At 42.5% G+C, this 23,300-nt stretch overlaps 1 protein-coding gene across 1 annotated transcript; it reads left to right on the top strand.

Annotated features, from left to right (window-relative positions):
* The first annotated feature begins 2,069 nt into the window (after window positions 1-2,069).
* IRF5 (interferon regulatory factor 5) lies at window positions 2,070-21,784 on the top strand. The gene is given in 11 exon segments (XM_051962970.1): window positions 2,070-2,197; window positions 11,268-11,352; window positions 14,739-14,942; window positions 17,306-17,495; window positions 18,372-18,409; window positions 19,311-19,344; window positions 19,516-19,788; window positions 20,294-20,683; window positions 20,839-20,957; window positions 21,452-21,656; window positions 21,659-21,784. Coding segments are annotated over 9 exon segments (1,479 nt in total). The 5' UTR covers window positions 2,070-2,197; window positions 11,268-11,352; window positions 14,739-14,753; the 3' UTR covers window positions 21,700-21,784.
* Window positions 21,785-23,300: the final 1,516 nt, after the last annotated feature.

The raw sequence follows: 23,300 nt of genomic DNA, 5'->3' as shown, positions 1-23,300 counted from the left end.
ACTGAGAAAACACTAACGGGAGTGTCGGGGGGGTTAGAGAGAGGGTGTGGGCGCGCCATACGTCTCGCGCTACAGAGTAGTTCTCAGGTCTTTACTCCTGAGAAAAAGGACAAGGATCTGGGGGACCCTGGGTAACCAGAAAGACCTGGGAACGTCCCTGGAGCTCCTAGGAACAAGCCTTAGAGCTCAGGAAGCCAGAGACGCTGAAAGCTTAACCCCTTCCTTCAACAACGGCACCCGAAAACTTTGGAAATCTAGTTCCAGAGGTTGTGTTTTGACGGATCTTCTCCCTCTTTAGCTCTGTCCGGTGTATCTTCCATGCCCCGGATGGAGACCTTGCTTACTCTGGAGGTTCTGGAAATCCGAAGTGTATGGAAAGAATATCTAAGCTTGCTAGGGGAGAGAAGAGACAGATAGGGACGACTAAGGGGAGTAACATGGGATGGTTGGGACATTTAAAATTATGGGGAGGGAGAGATAGAGACAGAGAAACGGAGACAGACAAGAGACAGAGAGAGACAGGCAGACAATGGGGAGGGGGAATAGAGACAGTGAGATAAAAGACAGACTCTGAGACAGAGGAGGGGAGCGGGGAGAAGGATGGGGGAGGAGGAGGAGGAAAGGAAACAGAGACAGAGACAGACAGTGAGACAGGGAAAGAACAGACAGTGAGACAGGGAGAGACAGTGACAAAAATAGGGAGGAAGAGAAGGAAAGAGAGGGAAAGGAAGGAGAGACAGAGAGAGACAGACAATGAGACAATCAGAGAGACAGAAAGAGAGGGGGAGAGAGATAGAGACAGACTGAGACAAAGAGAGAAGGGGGGAAGGAAAGGGACAGAGGGAGGGAGATGGAGAGGGAGTAGGACAGAGAGTGGGGGTCAGAGAGAGAGAGAGAAAGACTACTGTCTCAGTTGATGCCTTCCAATAGTACTAAACATTTTCTCTCTCCCTCTTTCCTCCCTCTCCCTGTTCTCATCATTCATTCTCATTTTCAGGGAGCAGTCTGGGTAGTAGAACAGTCACCTATGATCAGTGTCAGCTTTTTATAGCCCCCAGATGCTACTGCCTGGCCCTGAAGCTCTAGAAACAGTCAACAAGCATTTATTAATTTTTTTTTTTTTTACCTTGGTGAATGCCTACTGTGCTAAGCATTAAATATTCAAAGCAAGCAGATTCCTTTATCTCTGTGAGATATTGGGAGCCTTAGAAAGGAAGGGAAGAGGAAGAGAGCACATAGTTAGGAAAATAAAAAATGCCCACTTTTCTTTCCTACAGATCAACTAATCTAGTGCTTATTTATGTCCCTCCTATGTGCCACTGTGCTAAATGCTAGATCTATAATCTTTCAAATGTACCAGTAACTGCATTGATGCAACTACAGCTGAAAAGGATGAGAAAGTGAGGCTGGGATATTGGGTGGAAGGAGAGGAGCAAAAGGACTTTTAATGATTTGGGTCAGTCACATGCCTCAGTTTCTTCATCTGTCAAATAGGAGGGTTGAGCTAAATACTCTCTGAGATCCCTTCTAGCTCTGAACTGTGTCAGAGATAAATAGAGCTGGACTAGATTTCTCTTAGCACTGGGTCCAACAGTAAAAAGCAGAGCTTTTGATTTAAGTTCCTTTCTGTAAACTCTGAGAGCTTTGCATTCAGTCTTTGTGTGGCTCATGTCCATTTCCTTCCAGGGTCATCCTCTCTGCATCCCTCTCCATCTCCAACATACAACAGGGTAGAAGGTCCTGGAATTTTTAATCCAAAGAGAAATTGAGACTAGTGAGAGATGTCCCCTCATTCCTAAATGAACCTAGAGCCAGGCAGGATTCTGGCTATTTTTCTTGGAATTCTGGATAGAAAGGAGTTGGAACATTATAGGAGGATGGTGGGACATCCCACAGGAGTTCACTGAGAAGCAGACCCCAAGTAAGCAAAGCTTCAATGGAAGGGGGAGGTTTAGAAGCCCAGAGAAATCAGGTGGGGGCTGGCTAAGGAGGGAGGAGCCTGCAGGGGAGACAGCTCTTACACCATCCTTTGGGCAACAAAGCAGAAGGAGCCAGAAAAAGCCTATTCTAGCTTCTCACCAGAGAGAGAGGGCCCTTGAGTCAGAAGCTATACCTGACTGCCCAGAACTGCAGCAGCAAGGGTATCTTGGTGCCCTTGAGACCACAGACTATCAAGGGACTACAAGAGCAGGACTCAGTAAGTTCTATGTGCCTGGGGGGAAAAGGGGTGGGAGGGATTGTGTCAGTAGAAAAATCTAGTCTGGGTCCCCTATCTTCTTGCACAGATAGGGAGACAGGACAGGAAAGAAACTATGACCTGGGAGGAGGCTCTCAAGGGAAGTTTCAGTAAGATAGAGTGCTCAGTGCCTACACCCTCCCTGCCTATCCGATGCTGTGCCCTGGGGGCTCTGTGGATGACTGAGTCTGGGTCTCCCCTCCCAGAGGTTCCTGTGGCCCCTTTGGGTGGTTCTACTGCCCCTCAGGGTGTGGATCTAGGGAGGTACTCTGACTATTCCTTTTCTTTGGAGGAAGATTCTGCCTTTGAAACTCCCCACCCAAGGGCGTGTAGTAAGAATAATAATAATGTTTACATAGCGCTTTTTCCTCCTTCGACCCTATGTGGATATATTTTTCCCCGTTTATAGGTGAGGAAATGTATCTTGGCTATGACTTTAGCCCTTGTAGGCAGGGGTGGAGAACCCCACTTTGGTTGCCTGGGTCCCTTTGCTTGCCCCAGATTTCCCTTCTGTGGGGAAAAAAAAAGAGTACCCAATTATCTTGGGCTTCCCCACTAAGACCCTCTTTGGATGGACAAGAATTGGCTGGTTTATTCCCCATCTCTCTGGGGTGGGGAGGGAGGTGCTGGAAAGAGAATTTGCCTTGGTGAAGGGTAAGAAGAGATGAAAGGAGAGTGATCCTGGACTTGTTAATTAGAATCTGAATAAAAAGACTAGAAATGGGGCTGGTAGCCTAGAGGTGCTGTGGGGTCTGCTGCACCCCCAGGAACGTTCTGGGTCCTAGGACTATTGGCTGGCCCTTGGCTGTTTGATGTTCTGGAGCACCCTTCCCTGTAGAACCTTCACTGGAATCCATGTGGCTCCAGAGCTCAGAGGGGAAGTTTTTCAGAATGACTCTTAAGATCCTAAGAAATCCTGAGAGAGAAAGGTATCCTTCTACCTTGATTAGGGCTTTGTCTGACATGTAGTAGTTTTTCCTGCAGTTGGGGATGGCTCCTCCAAGCCATCCACCCCACTTTGGTGACCAGAAGCACATGTTTGTAGAACCCTTTCTGGATCCCTCTTAAGATTATTTCTTGTGTATCTAGTTTATAGCTTCTTTGCAAGTATCTGTTTTCATCTTGTATTCCCTTTGTGATTGTGAGTATCTGGTCTTTTGCTTTTCTCTGAATCCTCAGTACTTAGTATAATATCTGACATACAGTAGGGGTTTCATAAATACTTTAGTTGTTAAATGTATTATTTTACTATATATAATACTTGTGCATGTAAAAATCTATAATAAAAATAAAAGGCAAATTTTAGAATACTTATAAATGTATATGTAGAAATCTTTAATAAAAATAAAAGGCAAATTTTGGAATACTTACCCATGTACATGCAGAAATCAATAATAAAAACAAAAGGCAAATTTTAGAATACTTATAAATGTATATGTAGAAATCTTTAATAAAAATAAAAGGCAAATTTTGGAATACTTACCCATGTACATGTAGAAATCAATAATAAAAACAAAAGGCAAATTTTAGAATACTTACAAATGTATATGTAGAAATCTTTAATAAAAATAAAAGGCAAATTTTGGAATACTTGTACATGTGCATGTAGAAATCAATAATAAAAACAAAAGGCAAATTTTGAGACAAGAGACTATTGCTTTGGACTAGTTTTCTGTTTTATGTGAAGACCAAACTCCTGATCTTGGTGTCCTTAGCACCATGTCAGCCTCTTTAAAGGAAGAAAACAGACCAGTCCAAATTTTTGGCGGGATCCTCACCTAGAGAGGAGGCATTTCACTGACTTCCACCACCCAGTTTCTCTGCTCTAATTAAAACAGACACAAAAAAAAACCTAAACCCTATCCACTTAGAAAAAGAGGAAGAGAAACTGGGGTGAGGATGGGTAGGGCGAGCTGCTCCTCCATTTCCTAGAGGAGCTCCTGGGACTGCACTGACCCCAGATTTAAGGGAGGAAAGACCTGAAGACCCTGAAGAGAGGAAATGAAGCTGGGAGTCCAGGGAAGGATGGGCACCATCAGGTAGCAGAGCAAGTTGTGGTGGTGGGGTGGAGTCAGAATGGGGACCCAGGAGTCCTGGCCCTCCGGCTGCCACGCCCCACGGGAGGGAAGATTCCCCTGTTTAAAGGAAAACACTTCCTGGGGACTGGCTGTAAGGTCAAGGTTTATGTTTTGGGGACTAAGGGCCACGCGGAGGGTACCGGCAAGTATGGACTTGAATTCTCTATCCTGGGGTGAGGAGGGAAGGTGGTTACTCACCGTACTTACTACAGGATGGGGGGAAGGGAGAGCCAATATTTCCCATGACCCTGTTCTAGAATGAAGTGTTTTGCTTCCTCATTTGGGAAAATAAGAGCTACAGCTCGCCTTCCATTCCCTTTCCAATTGCTGACTGGAAGCAACGATTTCTGGACAAAAGCTTTTCATTTGCAAATCTGAGTGTGATGGAAAGAGTGCTGAATTTGGAGACAGGGGACCTAGGTTTGAAGTCCTCAACTGTGAGATTTTGGGCAAATCACTTTCCTTCTTTGCAATGTACTTTCCTCATCTGTAAAGTGAAAGTCTTTAGCTAGATCAGGGCTTCTTTATAACCTTTATTTGTGACATAGACTCCTGACAGAATGGTGCAACTGGGAGATCCCTTTTCAGTGCTTAAATCACATAAGATTGCAAAAGAAACAAATTATGTTGAAATACAGTTCTGAAATATATATGCCCACTGTATAGATAGAGAAAAAAATATGTGCATATGTATATATGCATGCATATTAAAAAGAAAAAGGCTCTTCATTCATTCCCCAGGTCAAGATCCCAGGACTTACTTAGGGGATTCCCTAATGCCTCTAACTCTCAATCCCTTTATCTGCTTAGGCCAGTTTTTTGTTTTTTTTTGAAGTTTCAGGACCCTTTAACACTCTTAAAAATTATTGAATCTCCTCCAAAGAGCTTAATGTTTTTATAGGCTGTATCTAAATACATTTGTTAGATTAGAAAGGAAAACATCATAATAGTATTATAAAATCATTTTGCCTTCCAGGAAAGATTTGAGGTCCCTGAACAACACTTGGACTAGATAGTGATTACAGACCATAATAAGAGGTCAGGGGGCCCACATCTCAAACCCCAGGGTCTCCCTCCTTCTCACTGTCCTTCTAGTTTAGGGAGAGGATATAGAAATGATCACTAAGTTTTTCCTAGCTCCCTTTTCTCCAGCCTAAGATTTAGAACTTTGCACTGTCACCTGCCCCCTCCCCTAGCTCAGGAGGGGGTATTGAGAAGAAGAGGGAGGAAATCATCTCTATTAATTGATACTGCTCTGGGACATGGGCCCTATACTAACTCCCTCTTTTCTTATCCTGGGCAAATAGAAAGGACCCTCTCCCCACCAAAATGTCACTGCCTCTCAGCAGATACACAAATTCCCATTGCTGATAAAACCTTTTAAAACCTACATTTTTGTTGTTTATTTGTGTTGTGATCCCATTTGGGGTTTTCTTGACAAAGATAAGGGAATGGTTTGTCCTTTCCTTTTCCGGCTTATTTTAATGATGGGGATACTGAGGGAAACAGGATTGAGTGACTTGTCCAGTGTACACATCTAGTAAGTGTCTGAGGCCAAATTTTAAATCCGAAAAGTGAGTCTTATTGACACCAAGTCCAAAGTTCTATTAATTGCACCCCCTCACTGCCCCCCCCCCCAATTCTTCATTTAGAGGGCTCAAAGTTCGAGGAGGCAACCGATTAATCTAAATTCATACTAACATGTAAATGATTCAGTTAGTCGGCCGGTCTTTATTAAATGCCTCCTGTATGCCACGAAATATGCCAAAAACTAGGGATGTAAAGAAAATCTAAAGACAGGCTCAGCTACCTAGGATCTCACAGTCCTAAGGGAGGCCTGAGAGTAGCATTGGGGAGGGTGGCCACTGACAATTTTGTCTGATGCTATGGGTAAGGTTTTTGATTGGACCCCTCCTCCCACCCCCATCAGCAGTTCCTACTCCCCACAATGAGTCAGGGTTCAGAGGCACTGGCCAGCCTCTGGTACTTTCGTTTCCCCCTGGGTTGGGTGGGGGAAGGTAAAAATGGGAACTGAGCAGTCAGCCTTGGGGAGGTAATGGGAACATGGGAGTGGGGTTGGGAACCTCCTCCTCCCAGCCCTCTCTATCCCCAGAGCTGGCACTGTGCCCTGTGCCATGAGATGATACACTACGAAGGGTTGACAGAGAATTGAGGAATAAGGCTTAAATTAGGGGAGAAGACGCTGAATGAATCACTGATCTGTGACCTGAGAAAGAAACGAAACAGAAGGAAGTAGCAGAAAAGTTTTGTGCTCATTTATACCCATTTTGCTGACAAAGTTCCCCCATTCTCTCTGTAGAGGGGAATGGAAAAAACCATTCGATCAGGAAGAAGCTGGGGACCAGTTTTGCTAATCAGTAGTCTATAAGCTTGGATCATCACTTAACTTTGATAGGTACTGGGTTCCTTTGCTATTCATTCATTCATTTATCCATTCAGCAAACATTTATTAAGTACCTTTTATATGAGGTTGGCTCATGACTTTGGCTAAACGACTTATTTTTTTTGAGGTTCAATGTTCTCATCTGTAAAATGGAGATTATGTTTGACCCTCCCTCCCTGATTCTTGTGAGGATGAAATGAGATCACGTATGTGAAGAGGCTCAAAATGCCCCATGTGTAAATTTTTGCAGGAGTCCAGACCTGTGATTCTTCCTGGTGAGGAAATTCTCTTCACCAGTACAGGTTTGCAGGGTACAGTGGTGAGATCTTGCAAGGGTCTTCTCTGCTAGGGAAATAGGGTTTGTCTCAATCCCATTGTAACCATCATGGTTAGACCCCCGATGGTGTGGGGTCCCCTTCCGTCTAGATGGCTGGGTACGTTAGTGTGTGTTGGAGATCTCAGTGAATACTTCTGGGATATAACCAGTTATTTGTCAGAGTCCAGACCAAGGTCTTCCTCATTTCCAAATGTGCCTATCTACTTGACTATGTTGCCTCTGTGTTGTATAAATGCTATGATTATCATCATCATCATCATAACCAGGGAAGCTGCCCCTCCCCTTTTAACAAGCACCCCTCAGGCTGCTCTATAAGGACTATTATTCCTTTATAAGGTTGCCCATAAAAATCGTTGGGGTCAGGGGTTGGGGAGCGTTGCACAGCAAGTGAATCATTTTACTAGTCATTGACTTAATTTCCTATGATCTGTTCTCCAGCCAAACTGGACCACTCACTGTTACTCAATCTTATACTTCCCTTTCCCACCTTTCATTCCTCTCGTTCTGTCACTCATGGCTAGAAGTGAAATATTGGAGTTCTTTTAATTTGGGACATATTCTCATGTGGTGGTTTCTTGTTTACCAAGTCTTGCTTTGAAAACTTATATATTCCTTGCACATTTTGGATAGAAGTTTTATCAGGAATATTTGAAGTGAATATTTTTCTATTCTACCATTTTTCTTCCAATTTTGTCTTTGTTGCTACTATTCAGGAAAAAGTTTTGTTTCTTGAGGCAATCAGGATTAAATGACTTGCCCAGGGTCACTCAATTTTTTGAGGATGAATTTGAATTCAGGACCTCCTGACTCTGGGACTGCCTCTTATCTATGGCACCACCTAGCTGCCCCCAAAGTTTTTTTTTAATTTTATATAGTCAGAATTGTCTGTTTGAATGCTGAATGTTGGATTTGGAAGCTTTAAGGTCAAATCTTGGGTCTCTTACTCTTTATGAGACCTTGTGAAAGTAAGACTCTTAATTTCTCTGGACCTCAGTTTCCTTATATATAAAGCAAAATGAGATTGGACTAGATAGTTTCTGAGGTACTTTCCAACCTTCTATCTGATTCTGTAAGCTTTTCCAGTTTCATGTAACCCTTATTTTGTCTAAGGATTCTCCTCCTAGCTATAGTGATAGAAAATGTTTGATCTTTTTTTTTCTTACCTTTTTTTTATTAAAGCTTTTTATTTTCAAAACATATGCAAGGATAATTTTTCACCATTGACTCTTGCAAAATCTTGTGTTCCAATCCTCCCCTCCCCCTTCATCTCACCCTCTCCTCTAGATGGCAAGTAATCCAATATATATTAAACATGATAAAAATATATGTAAATCCAATATAGGTGTACAAATTTTTTACAATTATCTTGCTGCACAAGAAAAATCAGAACAAGAAGGAAGAAAATGAGAAAGAAAATAAAATTCAAGAAAATGCTTGATCTTATTTTCTTTTCATTTTTTTTTGTGGTGTGATCTTTTATATTCAATTTATATTCAATCCAGTTCAATTCAATAAATATCCATTTATTTGGATATGCAATTTATGTATTTAATATACACGTATATACTATATATAATATATAACATAAATATATATTTATATATTTAATAAATATAACTATTATAGTTAATGGTATATGTTTTATTCTAAGCCTAATTTCTATCAAACTGCTTTCCAGTTTTCTCAAATTTTATTTTTAAAAACTTAGATAACATTCATGTTTCTAAATTTTTGAGTTGCAAATTCTTCCCTTACCTTTTGCCCTCTGCCATCCATTAAGAAGGCAAGCAATTTTATATCAATTATACCAATGAAGTTATGAAATGAATAGGTCTTTCCAAAAAGGGAATCTTACTGCTGGTAACTTATGTCTTGGAATTTACCAAACCCTGGACTACTGGTGACACAGTGCTTAAAGTACTGGACATATATACTAAGCACCAGTTACTGTGCTAAGCTCTGAGAATGCAGAAAGAGGTAAAAGATAGCCCCTGCTCTCAAGGCGCTTATTCTATGCATGCACTAGTCTTCGTTTGCCAACATGATTCAAACTTGGAAAGTAAATATCTCTCCAATTATTTGTTTCCCTTTATTTCTATAAAAACAAACATATTTTTAAAAAATTATTTTATTGTCAATTCAGGAGACAAAAAAGCATTCTAGACAAAAAGACAAAACTGCAAATCTATCGCATACAACTTGCTATTCCCTCCAAATATACAGCAAAGTTATCACATAGATTTCTTTTATTTTTTTCTTTTTCCTCCCCTCTCTACCCTAGAGATGCCTATTATTAGATACAAACACAGATAGATAGATATAATTATGTAAAATTATTCTATACATACTTTCTTTCTCTGGATGCAGATACCATCCCTCTTTATATGTCCTTTATTTTTTAACTTGTGGTGGATTTATAATAGTCAAAATGACCAAGTTGCTCAAAGCCATCTTTAAAACAATATTTCTGTTACTGTTTCAATGTTTTCTTGGTTCTGTTCACTTTGTTCTTCATCATTTCCTGCAAGCATTTCCATGCCTTTTTAAGATCTTTGATTTCATCATTTCTCATAGTACGGTTGTATTTCATCACAACCATACACCACAACCTGTTTAATCATTCCTCAATTGATAAGGATCCCTGCATTTTCTAGTTCTTTGCCACCACAAAGAGAGCAGCTATAAGCATCCCATTCATATTGAAAGTTCTAATTACTATTTGTGGATTTCCCTCCATTTTAACTCACTATTTTCTTTCTGTCTTCTTTTAAAACCTTATCTTCTCTCCCTACCTTCCCATTTTACCTACCTTTCTAAGAGTCCTTCCATCCGCTATTCCCCCAATTTCAATCCCTACGTATCTCCAAAATCCCCTGATCTTCTCCCCCCCTCACACTCCTAAATCCCAGTCCATACACACTTTTAAAAGCCTCTCATCCACACTGTCCCCTTGTTTTCTTAATTCCCTGTTCATAAGACTTCTATATCCATCCAAATGTACATGTGTTTCCTCTTCAACATAGGTAAGAGGTCCCAGTATTAATGAGAGAGCCTTCCACTCTCATTTGCTTCCTTGGTATTAGTTCTTCCTTTCACACTCCATTTTTATAATATAATAGCTTCCTCTTACTTTTTCTACCCAATTTTGTTTTTTTAGAATCACCCCATTATATACAACTTAGCCTCAACCTTTTATTTTTTCAAAAAACCTTGGTAATGATGATAGTCTTTAATGTTTTCCTTATATTTCTTTTGGATCTTTTATGTTGAATTTTCCAATGAGTTCTGATTTTTTTGTTACAAATACCTGAAAGTCTTTCAGTTCATCAAATGATCATTTTTAAAAAAAAAATTAAGGATTATACACAATTTTGCAAGTGAAGTTATTCTTGGATACAAGCTCTTTTGCTTTTCAAAATATGATGTTTCAAGACTTTTGGTCTTTTAGAGTGGAAGTTGTTAAGTCTTGTGAAATCTTGGTTTTATTTCCGTAGTATTTAAATCATTTTTTTTTCTTGTTACTTGCAATATTTTCTCTTTAACTTGGGGGTTTTGACGCTAGGCTATCACATTCTTATAAGTTTTTTTCCTGGAAATCTTTCAGTTGGTAAGTGGTAATTTTTTTTTTCCTATTTCCACTTTACACTCTTCTTCTACAGCTTCAACGCTATTTTCCTTAATAATTTCTTGTAATATTGTATCCAGATTCTTTTTTTAAAATCATAACTTTCAGGTAGTCTGACAATTCTTATGTTATTTTTCCTTTATCTGTTCTCCAAATCAGTTGTTTTCCTAAAGGAATGTTTCAGATTTTCTTCCACTTTTTCTAGTTGTATTATCTCTTGATATTATAAACAATTAAATTTTAAGTTTTATTCAGAGACTGTCCCCTCTACATCTAGTACATAGTAGGCATTTAACTTTGTGGGCGATACATGAGGCAAGTTCCTTGCCCCTAAAGTACTTATGATGCAGATCAGAAAATTTGCCAAACTTTCTTTATTCTTGGCGCTGTCAATTTTTATGGCAATCCCCAGGCCAAAAGAAATATCTCATAGTTTTATTTATTATATATTTAGGTGCAAATGACTTAATAAATATTTGTGTCCTTTTAACTTAGTAACTGGTTGGAAAAAAATACATAAGGATTGAAAGAAAAAGTAATATTTGTATTTCATTCTTAAAATAACTACAATTTCTTGTGGTAACTAGGTAATATAATAAAGTGCTGAACTTGGAGTCAAGAAGACCTGAATTCAAGTCCTGCCTCTGCCACTTACTAGCTGTGTGAGTCTGGGTAAGTCACTAACCTCTCTTTGTCTCATCTGAAAAAGAGGGCAATGATAACCCTTCCCTCTCAAGGCTGTTGTAATGATCCAGTGAGATAATACTTGTAGAATACTGCAAATCTTTACATGCTATATAAATACTAGCTGCTCCTGCTGTACTACTGCTACTATTGTTGTTCAGTCATTTTTCAGTCTCGTTCTACTCTCCATGATCCCATTTGGGGTTTTCTTGACAAGGATACTGGAGTGTTTGCCATCTCCTTCTCCAACTCATTTTACCGATGAGGAAACTGAGGCAAACAAGGTTTGGTGACTTGCCCAAGATCACATAGCCAGTAAATGTCTGAGGCAGGATCTAAATTCAGGTCTTCCTGATTCCAAGCCCAGCATTCTACCCATTGGGCCAATCTGTCATAGCTATAATGAATAGGCTGCATGTGTACCTATTGGGCATGATATAACTTCTCAAACCTTAGAATCAGATTGGATGGTATCACCTCTTTTCCTGCTCCACACTGATTTTCTTGTAATACTTACATTTTATCACAGCAACTTCCAAAACTCCAGCTCTGAAAAGATAGTTGCCACAAAGAATATTTTAAAAGTTACTTTGTAGCCAAAGTATTAAACATATGTTTAAACATGTTAAATAAATCCAAAGTAATGTAGTGTGATCTAATGTGAACTACTTTATTCAAGGAGGTTTGGGTACCTGAGACACAGGAATATTGCTGTATTTCTCTTAAAAAGCTAAGATACTGTCAATAAAAAGTTATTTAAAAAAAAGAAGAGTTTCCCCACCCAGATATAAAGGGAAAAAAGGGAGACAATATATAGATAATATATATTGAGGATAAATAGGAAATAATCTCCAAGGGAAGGGGTCTTTTTTTTTTTTTAGTAGGGTTAATTGGGCCAAGCTCCAATAGCTTGGGGGAGCTGATTGTTAAATATCTGTCTGAGCAATCACAACTGAGAAATTGGGAGAAATGTATTAATGTTTTTTAATAGTTGAGCCTTGAAGAAAGTGATAGAGAAAATGTTAATAATGTTGATTAAACTTAAAAGTGTGTCCTGCATACATTTCTTTTTCCTAAACTGGGTTATTAAACATTTACCAACATTAAAAAAAAAAAAAAAGCTAAGATAGCCAATGGCTTCTCTTTGAACTCACATGGTTGAAAGAATTTTGTATTAGAGTCAAAAGAGCTAGACTTAAATTCTGACTGTATCTTACAAAAAGTGTAAATCTAGGCAAGATATTTAACCAATTTTTTTATTAAAGCTTTTTATTTTTCAAAACTTATGCATGGATAATTCTTCAACATAGACCCTTGCAAAACCTTGTGTTCCAATTCCCCTCCCCTTCCCTTCACTCCCTCCCTTAAATGAAGTAGTCCAATATATGTTAAACATGGTAGAAATATAAGTTAAATCCAACATATATGCATATTTATATAATTATCTCCCTACACAAGAAAAAATCAAATCAAGGGAAAAAATGAGAAAGAAAATAAAATGCAGACAGACAACAAAAAAAGTAAAAATACTATGTTGTGATTCACACTCAGTTCCCACAGTCCCCTGTCTGGGTGTAGATAGCTCTCTTCATCACAAGACCATTGGAACTAATCTGAATCATCTCATTATTGAAGAGATCGGAATTGATTATCATATGATCTTGTTGCTGTTTAACCAATTTTTTTATGCTTCAGTTTGTTCATCTATAAAATGGGACTAATATTTGTAGGCCTACACAAAAATCCTACTTCAGCATAATGACCTAGGAGTGAGTCTTGACTCAGAAGCTCTTGCAAGTACTATCTAGTTCTCTGATTATGGACCAATGATAGGATGTTTGTTGGTCACCCAAGGACCAGCTAAGCTGATCTCCTTTAGGAGACTCTTCATTAAAAAGTTAGCTGGAACATAACTTAGGAGTGGGGTCCTAGAAACTCATTAGGACCACCTTCTTTGTGATACAGGAAGATTGTGATCTGTGTCTGTGGAGGAGTTATCCTTGAGATGAACTGTGGATGTCAATCTTTGATCATATGATATTTTGCAGTACTGGGATAAAAAACATTAGTGGAAAGAGCTCTGGGTTTGGATTTGGCTGAGTTCCTGCTCTATCACTTATTTGCTCTGATCTTGGGGAAATGACAACTTTCGAGCCTCAGTTTCTTCATTTGTAAAACAGGAAAAAAGGCCTGTTCTATCTACTTCACAAGGTTGTTGAGAATCCAAATAATGAACATGAAAGTGTTTTGCAACTATAAAAACCACCCGATAAATGGAGCAACTAAGTTTTATCATGTTTTTCCTTCTTAGCATCTCTTAATACTTTTGGCATTGTGCAAGGTGATTCCATCTTTAATTACATACCCCACTCCTTCTTTTTAGCATTCCTTCCTTTTTTCATTATAATGGGAGAGATAATGGGAGAGTTCAATCCCAACTCCTTCCTTGAGTACACTTCTATTGAACACTCATAATTTGCCAGATAATTTCTTTTTTTTCCTTTTTTTTTTTTTATTAAAACCTTTTATTTACAGGCCCCATCTCTGTTTAATCCCTTTGAGCAAACTAAAGCAGATGTTTGGGGAGTGGACATAATTGCTTTTCTGCCTTTCTCTAAAAACAGAGATTTTATAAAATTTTATAAAAACAGGCATTTATAGGATACCAGGAGCCAGCTGGGCTCGGAACCAAATTAGCTGTGTTTAGTCCTTTTTCAGGTTTTCCTTGGTATATGGAGAGAATAAAACATCCTTTGCCACACCTTCCACAACCCAAGCTTGAGGTTTCAATTTGTTGGAAAAGTTCTTAGAAATCATCTTACTCGATCCCCCTTTGTTTTACAGATGAGGAAACCGAGGCACAGTGAGGTTAAGTCATTCCACATTTTGACAGAGTTGGGATTTGAACACACATCTCCCAACTCCAAAAATCAGGGTCTTTCTTTAAAACACCCTGCCAAAAGGTTCAAATTCCTTCTTCACTTGACCTTGGTTGCTTTTTGTTCTTCTCTCCCATTACTTTTCTTCTTTATCCACTTTGAAATATAAAATTAGATTAGGTGATTGAAGTTCATAGCGAAGAGAGAATGGGACTAAATGTCCCTGTTGGGGGAAGAGTGTGGAGAGACAGGTATCCTTGTTGGTGGATGTAGCTCAGGATTTATCCTAGGTGTCTTTCTGCTTAATAACTGAAGACAATGAGAGATGAGAATGGGGAGGAAGGACTATCCTGGAAGTTCCTATGAGAGAAGAGTCAGGTGTCAGAAATTTGGGTCCAGAGGAGAAAGTCCCTTGCTCCTTCTTGGGCTCCCATGCTCCTTCTGCCTCTTCATCAGAGACCAGCTTTCCTACCTCTTCCCCGACTTCTTCCACAGGTCTGCCCGTCTGCCATGACCCTCCCCGTGCCACATCCACCTCGGCGGGTGAGACTCAAGCCCTGGCTGGTGGCCCAAGTGAACAGCTGCCAGTACCCAGGCCTTCAGTGGGTTGATGACAAGCGCAAGTTCTTTTATATCCCATGGCGCCATGCTACCAGGCATGGCCCCGCCCAGGATGAGGATGATAACACCATTTTCAAGGTGAGCAGGGGCAGAAGGGGATTTCACCAAGGATTTAGACCTTGGACCCTCGTGCAATATCCTGGCCTTGCAGAAAACCTGTTGTAATCCCTGCAGGCTCAGCTTCACGGCCAAGTCATCAGTCAGCTCCTACTCCTCATTATCAATTAAGACTTGGGTTTTTACTCAATTCTCCCTCCACGCTGAGAGGACAGGGGGACAGGCACATTATTAATGAGAGCAATGCCTCAGATTTGCCTATGATTCCATTTGACAAAAATAATTCCTATTTAGTGGAAAGTGTTAGATTTGGAAGGACAACTCCTGGTTCAGATTCTGCCTCCGACACTTACTAAGCTGTGTGCCATTGACTCTGAGACTCAGAAATGTCAAATGACTTCCCTGTAGTCACAGAGCTAATAAGGGCCTGAGGGAGAATTTGAACTCAGGGCCCTTCTCTTTCTAAGTCCAATTGCTCTGTTCTACTGCACTGCTTTTCATTTGATCCCCAACAACCATATGGTGGGAAAGGATGGACATTGCTCTTTCCCTTTTAATATATATCAGAAAAATGAGGAATAAAGGTTAAGATTTGTTTAATTATTAGTGGCAGAGCAGAGACTAGAAGCAATAATGCTTTTAGTTGAGAAAAGAGAGGAAAAGGTGTGTTTCTGAATCTTCAGCATAGATGGAAGAAGAGATCTAGAAGTCAGTTTCTCCCTGGGGAAAGATGTGAGGGCAAGGGGAACTAAAAGGGAGAGATGGTAAAGCTTCCTAAAATTTCTGCCAGCCCAGCCTTACTTTTTTTATATTAAAACTTTTTATCTTCAAAAAATGCATGGATAATTTTTCAACATTCACCCTTGCAAAAACCTTCTGCTCCAAATTTCCCTCCCTTCTCCTCACCTCCTCCCCTAGATGGCAAGTAATCCAATATATGTTAAATATGTGCAATTCCTCTATACATATCTCCATAATTATCATCCAGCTTCTTCCAGGTTCTGACTACCTGTTTGTTGGTATGTCTGCCTGGAACCTTCTTCTTTTAAAATTTCAATAGTGTTTTATTTTTTTCCTTCAATTACATGTAAAGATTGTTTCTAACATTCATTTGATTAAGATTTCATGTTTCAATTTTTTTTCTCCCTCCCTCCATTACTTCCCTTCCTCCCCAATACAGCAAGCAATCTGATATAGGTTATATATGAATAATCATTTTAAACATGAGTCACATTGTGAAAGAAAAAAATCAAAACAAAAAAGAAAAACCATGAGAAAAAAAAAAAAAGCAAACAAAAAGGGGGGAAAGTATTTTAGATCCACATTCAGTCTCCATAGTTCTTTCTCTGGAAATGAATGGCATTTTCAATCCCAAGTCTATTGGAATTGTCTTGAATCACCATATTGCTGAGAGGAGAGTTTATCATAATTGATCATTACACAATCTTGCTATTATTGTGTACAATGTTCTCCTGGTTCTGCTCACTTCACTTAGCATCAATTCATGTAAGTCTTTTCCAGACTTTTCTGAAATCAGTCTGATAATCATTTCTTATAGAAAAATAACTCAGTACACTCATATACTATAACTTATTCAGCCATTCCCCAATTGATGTACAATGTATAATATGTACATGTACACATGATGTACACATGTACAAAAATGTTTGTAGTGGCAAGAAACTGGAAATTGCAGAGTTATACAATCCTTTGGGCATAATTCCAAATTGCTCTCCAGAATGGCTGGATCCATTCACAATTCCACCAACAAAGTATTAGTGTCCCAGTTTTCCCACATCCCCTCCAACATTTATCATTATCTTTTCCTGTTATCTTAGCCAATCTGAAAGGTATGAGATGGTTGAGAGTTATTTTAATTTACATTTCTCTAATCAATAAAGCTTTAGAATTTTTTTATATGACTATAAATGGCTTTGATTTCTTCATCTTAAAAATGTTCATTATCCTTTGATCATTTATAAATTGGGGAATAACCTGTATACTTATAAATTTGAATCAATTCTCTAATATTTTAGAAATGAAGCCTTTATCAGAAACATTGGCTGTAAAAACTTTCTTTTTTAAATTTTGGCTTCATCGGTTTGGTTTGTACAAAATATTTTTAATTTAATGTAATAAATATTACCCATTTTGCATTTCATAATGTTCTCTGGTTCTTGTTTGGTCATAAATTCCTCCCTTTTCCGAAGATCTGACAGGTAAACCCTCCCTTGCTCTGGTGCCTTCTCTCTCTCTCCTAATCTACCTTTCGAAGCTTAAAGTACCATTCAGAGACAAGAGTAGGGTGGGATCGGTCTTACCCTTAGGAGTTGGGGGTGCACTGGCCACAGGGGGACCTCTGGACTCTATCTCCTGTCCTCCAGGCCTGGGCCAAGGAGACTGGGAAGTACACAGAAGGCGTGGATGAGGCAGATCCTGCCAAGTGGAAGGCCAACCTGCGCTGTGCCCTCAACAAGAGCCGAGAGTTCCGCCTCTTTTATGATGGGCCCAGAGACATGCCGCCCCAGCCATACAAGATCTACGAGGTTTGCGCCTCCTGCTCTGCTCCCGCAGGTACTTCCCCTGCCCCAAGTAGGCCTGTGAGACCCTTAAGAAGGAAACCTGGGGGGGGGGGTCTCTGGAGGGTGATCCTGGGACCATCACCACTCGTATCTGGGGCCTGGAAACAGCCGTGATCCCTGATTGATTCCCTGCAGCTGGTTGCCTTTCTCCTCAGGGAGTTAATGGGGGAAGATGAAAAATAGAATATGGAATATAGAGGTTAGATCCCACCTTGGTGTACCCATGGACAAATCCCTTAAACTCTCTGAGCATCAGTTTATTCATCTATAGAATGAGGGGGTTGGAGTAGATGACCTTGGAGGTACAGCCCTAGCCATAGGATTGGCCCCACAACCCAGCAGGTAGGTAGGTACAGGAAGAATCATATTTGGCTTCTGGGTTCCGTAGCAGCCCCTTGATTCAGATTAGACCTGTGGGATGCTGGGAGTGGAGGGGGCAAAGGGCCAGAAGAGCAGGAGGTCAATTAGGAACAGATTAGTCTTGGAATTTATAGTGACTGGTCTCCAGAGACAACATTTCCCTCCTGCACGTGGGAATCTAATGGACCAGGAACGAACTCCTACACAGTTCCTTGCTGAGGTGATCCTGCTTGACCTGGGTTGGCCACTGGATTTGTGAATGCATCAGTAAACTGAGGAACCCCCCTGGGGAGAGAGTGGGCTACTCTGAATGAATACACATTGGTCCCGGTCTTAGCATATAGCAATCCATTTGGGTTTTCGCTGTGAGAGTTGGGTCCGGCTGTGTATATCTCTTCTGTGGTCTCAGCAACCTGGGGGTTATCCCAATGGGACCTCTGAGCCCCTGAACATCACTTCCTCCCATGCTGCCCAGCTTCTCTCCCATCTCCTTTTCCCTTTCCTTCAGAGTCCCTTCCTGGTGAAGAAGATGAGGAAGATGACGAGGTGAGTTCTCTCAAGCAGGATCGGGGTAGGGAGTGGGGTGCCTCTAAGCTCCATCTGCTACAGATTTGAGTACTTCTTAGGAAGCAGACCCTCATCCTTTCCTCTAAGATTCTACATGCAACAAATATTAAGCACAAGACATCTCCAGATCTTCATGATAGATTTCAGGGAAATAGAGTGTCCAGGCCCTGTTTTCAAGGTGCTTACAACCTACAAAGAGGAAGAGACAAGTTCATGATGATAGCTGCTGGCATATAAATCTATATTGGTTCAGAATTTGCAAGGCACTTTACATGTTACCTCATTTGTTCCACACAATGACCCCATGAAGTAGCTGCTATTATCACCCCCATTTTGCAGGTGAGTCTGCAAATTCAGAGAAGCCAGAATAAAACAGATCAGGGAAGGTCTTGGACTCTATTAAAGTGTGAAGATAAAGCTAGGAAAAGAGTTTGGGGTCAGATTGTGGAGAACCCCTAGAGGGGGGTTGTAACTTCATTTAGTAGGCAGCAGAGCCTTTTCTTCCATGAGAGATGCTTTCCCCATTTGGGGGGCTGTTCTCCAAACACTCCAAGATCCCTTTTCTTCCAGTGATTCTTCCTACTGACATTTCTGGTTTGTGTAGCCTTTTTCCTTTCCAAAGTTTTTTCATGTACACAATAATCTTGTGAGAGAATTAGAACAGATAAAACTATACTCATTTGACAAATGATGAGGTTGATTATTTTGTCCATGATCACCTAACAGATCTGGCACCCAAACTTGGGTCTCCTGACTACCAGTCCAGGCCCAGCTAAGACAGAAGGCAGGATCAGTTACTTTGTGTTCCATATGCATTATCCCAGTATTTATATCCTGATACCACCTAATAATGTTGTTTTTCCTTCTCTCTCCCCATTAGCTACAAAAGATGTTGCCAACTCTGAGACTCACAGGTAGGGCATGGGGGCTTGGTGTAAGGGAATAAAAAGCCCTCCGGGTGCCAGAGGTACTGTGGTCGGGTGGGTGCCGAGTGTTGGACCTGGTGGTGACGACTGGGGTCAGGGATTTTCTTGGGAGGGCTTCTGGGGCGGGGGGTTAATGACTGTTGTGTTTTTGGGCTACAGAAGTACCACAACCCGCCCCCTCCATGGTCCCCTATTCTTTGCCGAAGGAAGAACAGAAGTGGCCATCTACCAGTCTTCAGCCATCTCTTGGGATGGGCCACTCCCCGCCTGAGCCTCCGGTCTTGGCCCCTCCAGCTGGCCCCCCTGCTAATTATGGGGAAATGCTCCCCGGAGGCCTTCCAGGCTTGCCCCCTGAGCCGCTGGCTGCCAACCTGGCTCCCCCTGCAGAACAACTGCTTCCCGATCTGCTTATAAGTCCCCACATGTTGCCGTGTAAGGACCTTCGAGCTGGTGATGGGGGGTGGGGTGGGGGGAGGTTGAGAGCAGCAGGTGGAACTGAGGCAGGAGCAGAAGTCCGCTGGAACTGGCCCAAGGAGGGTTTACGTGGTTGAGATATGAGTCCTTGTTGACGGAGGCCCCGAGCGGTCAGTGCGCTTCCTGGTGACGGGCACTATATGCGCACTGGGCCCGGGAGCTAACGGCTCCTCTCCCAGCCTGGTGGGGACCCTGTGCCGACCGCTGTGCATCCAAAATGCCGGCAGCTGCAGCCGGTCTCGGAGGGAACTGGGGCCTCGGGCTCAGGGCGGGACCGAGGTGGGAGCCTTGCTCCCACCGCATTATCGGGAACGGGAAAGCCTCAGTGGAAAGGGAGGCGGTGGTGGTGTATGATTGACACAGCCTTGAGGCTGTTTTCTATGTGGAGGGAACTGGGATCGAGGAAGAGCGGGTGCTCACCCGGGCTTGGGGATGGGGTCGGTTGGATTGTCCCCTTCCGCAGTGACTGACCTGGAGATCAAGTTCCAGTACCGAGGCCAGCCACCCTATTCCCTCACCATCAGCAACCCCCAGGGTTGCCGCCTCTTCTACAGCCAGCTGGAGGCGACCCAGGAACAAGTGGAGCTCTTCGGCCCGGTCAGCCTGGAGCAGGTGCGCTTTCCTGGCCCAGAGGGCATCCCCAGTGAGAAGCAACGCTTCTACACCCACCAGTTACTAGACGTGCTCGACCGAGGGCTCATCCTGCAGCTCCAGGGCCAGGATCTCTATGCCATCCGCCTTTGCCAGTGCAAAGTGTTCTGGAGCGGGCCTTGTGCCAGCCCCTCCGCCACACCGAGACCCATCCAGCGAGAGAAGAAGACCAAGCTTTTCAGCCTGGAACAGTTCCTCAACGGTGAGATGGGCTCTCTGCTCCCCTCGCTACCTGGCTGCTTTTCTCTAGGGTTTCTTTTGACCCCCGCGACCATCCCGAAGGTTTGTCCCCCAATCAGTGTTGGAAGATGGGTGCGGGGCTGGGGCCTCCATCTTACTCACTGTGGTCTATCCTAGAGCTGATCCTGTTCCAAAAGGGCCAGACCACGACCCCACCGGCCTTTGAGATTTTCTTTTGCTTTGGGGAAGAGTGGCCAGACAGAAAGCCAAAAGAGAAGAAACTCATTACAGTGCAGGTACGTTTCTTTGCCGTCTGACCCCTTCCCGAGTGCCCATCGCCCCCTCTCTGCCCGCTACATTCCAGCACACTGGCCTCCTGCCGTGAAGCTGCCACCTCGCTGGGCCCTCGCACCTACAACGCGCTCCCTTTAAGACTCCCCTCCTCCAGGCCTTTTGCAACCTCCCCAGCGGCCGATGCCTTCCTGCTAAGGCTATCCTCCCTCTGCTCCCGATTCCTAGGCTGAGTTACCGGTGTTCTTGAAGGAAACGTTTTTGCTTTTAATTTGACTCCACAGCACTTAGTTAGCAGAGGACCTAGCACAGCAGTAAGTGCTTAATATATGCTTGTTGAGACCCCCAGTTTCCTCATCAGCCGGACAGACAGACAAGTTGAATCACACTTCAGGTCCCTAATTAACACCACAGAATTCTGTGGTCTCTCCCGCCTCAGCTTTTGCTTCCAGGACCTTGGGGCGCTCCAAGTGTTCCCCTCTCCTTTCCTCTCCTCCAGGTGGTACCGGTAGCAGCCCGACTTCTACTAGAGATGTTCTCAGGGGAGCTTTCCTGGTCGGCGGACAGCATCCGGCTGCAGATCTCAAACCCAGACCTGAAGGACAGGATGGTGGAGCAGTTTAAGGAGCTCCATCACATCTGGCAACGGCAGCAGCGCCTGCCACCCGCTCCCTCTGCGCCTCCTGGACAGGGCCTTCCCACTGGCACAGCCCCTGGCCCATCCACCAAGTGGGCATGCACCAGTGAAGAGGCAGCTCCTCACCCATCCCTCACTTATACCAGAGCTGACCCCAGTGTGCCCAAGGCCCATGGTCCAGGCCTTGTCCGCTGAAGTGCTCAGAGGGAGAGGGCTGAGCACGGCAAGTCCTGGGCTCTTCCCACCAGCAGGAGCTTGATAGGGAAGGCTTGGAACAGGATTCCTGGGACCTTGGAGAAAAGGGCATTGCCTTCCAGTTAGGTGGAAGGCTTTTTCCATTCTCCCCACTTTCAATGGAAGGAAAAAAGCTGGCAGCCCTCAATATAGGACAATGGCAGCTTCCAGAAACTGAGATCTCAGCATATTGCTCACTCACCACCATCTACAGCTGTTGTCCTCAATCTTCAAAAACAGGACATTTGTTTCCCAAAGGAGCCACAATTAAAGCTGGTAGCTACCGCCGCTTTGGAGGACATAGCAAACAACAAACGGGATTTTGTAATAGACTTTTAAATTGCTGCCAGGGAGGAACTGTAGCTGGATAACATTAAAAAGTTACAAATTTGTCTGAAGTTCTCTTACCTGTTTCTAGACTCACCCTTCCCCCAACTCCTCTCTGATATAAGCCAGGCAGGACAGGATGTCCTGCTTCAATTCTCAGTGCATCTCCAACCAAATGCTGGTGCAACAGAATCCTTTCCTAATTACAAGAATGGCTATCATCTGGGCCACACTCACAGGGATCATCACAACCCTGATCATCCACAAACATCCCATCTCCACAATTCCTGTAAGTGGACATCACCTCCAGTCTTTACCATTTCTCCATCTCCCCCTTTCTGACCCCATTCTCCTTCCTTTGCAATTGCCAAGTCACTTGCACCCCTTCCCCACTTCTAGATTCACCTTCCTCTATGTTTGATGTTTGGATCCCTTGTCTCCCCATTCTTTTGCCATTCCTGTTTGGAGGCTAACAGTCATATGTATTTTTTGGCTCTTGATTGGGTGCTAATGAATGCAACTGGAGCATATGCTGCCTGGGTCCGTCTTAGCCTTGGGATAAAACATATTCATTTAACACTGGCATCATTTTACAATCTGGCTCCACGTTTCTTTCTAGGCTGGTTATACATTCCTCATCACCTATTACATTTCAGTCACACTGGCCCGTTTGCTGTTGCTCATACAAATTCCATCTTCGGCCTCTGAGCTATCCTTCAAACTTTGGATACTCTCCCTTCTCATCCTGCACTCGCATGATCTTTTCAGGCTTAGCTCCCCTCCCCCGGAGAGGCCTTTTTTGATTCACCTCAACCGGGGGGATTCTCCCTCTAGTTTGTTAGTGGATTGCTTGATTTAAGATCACAATGTGGAGAAAGGAGAGCTTGTGATGTTGAGATCTATTTGACAAGCTCTAAAGAGAACTGTGTCTAAGATCTGAAAGCACCTTGCAGCACAACTTAACAGCATAACATTTATTTTCATCTTTGTATGAGCAGCGATGGACACAAATGGTTTCTTGGGATGTGCCCATTTCAATAATAGAAGAATCCTCATAACAAATGATTCTAGTATCCTGTGATTCTGAGGGATTCACTTGTACCAGTCACCTTATTTTTAGTTTGGCTTCTATTGTGTCTAATCCCGTGAC

Source organism: Antechinus flavipes, chromosome 5 (genome assembly GCF_016432865.1).
Source record: "Antechinus flavipes isolate AdamAnt ecotype Samford, QLD, Australia chromosome 5, AdamAnt_v2, whole genome shotgun sequence".
Lineage (NCBI taxonomy): Eukaryota > Metazoa > Chordata > Mammalia > Dasyuromorphia > Dasyuridae > Antechinus > Antechinus flavipes.
Note: the sequence above shows the minus strand (reverse complement) of the source record. Positions and strands in the feature narration are given on the sequence as shown.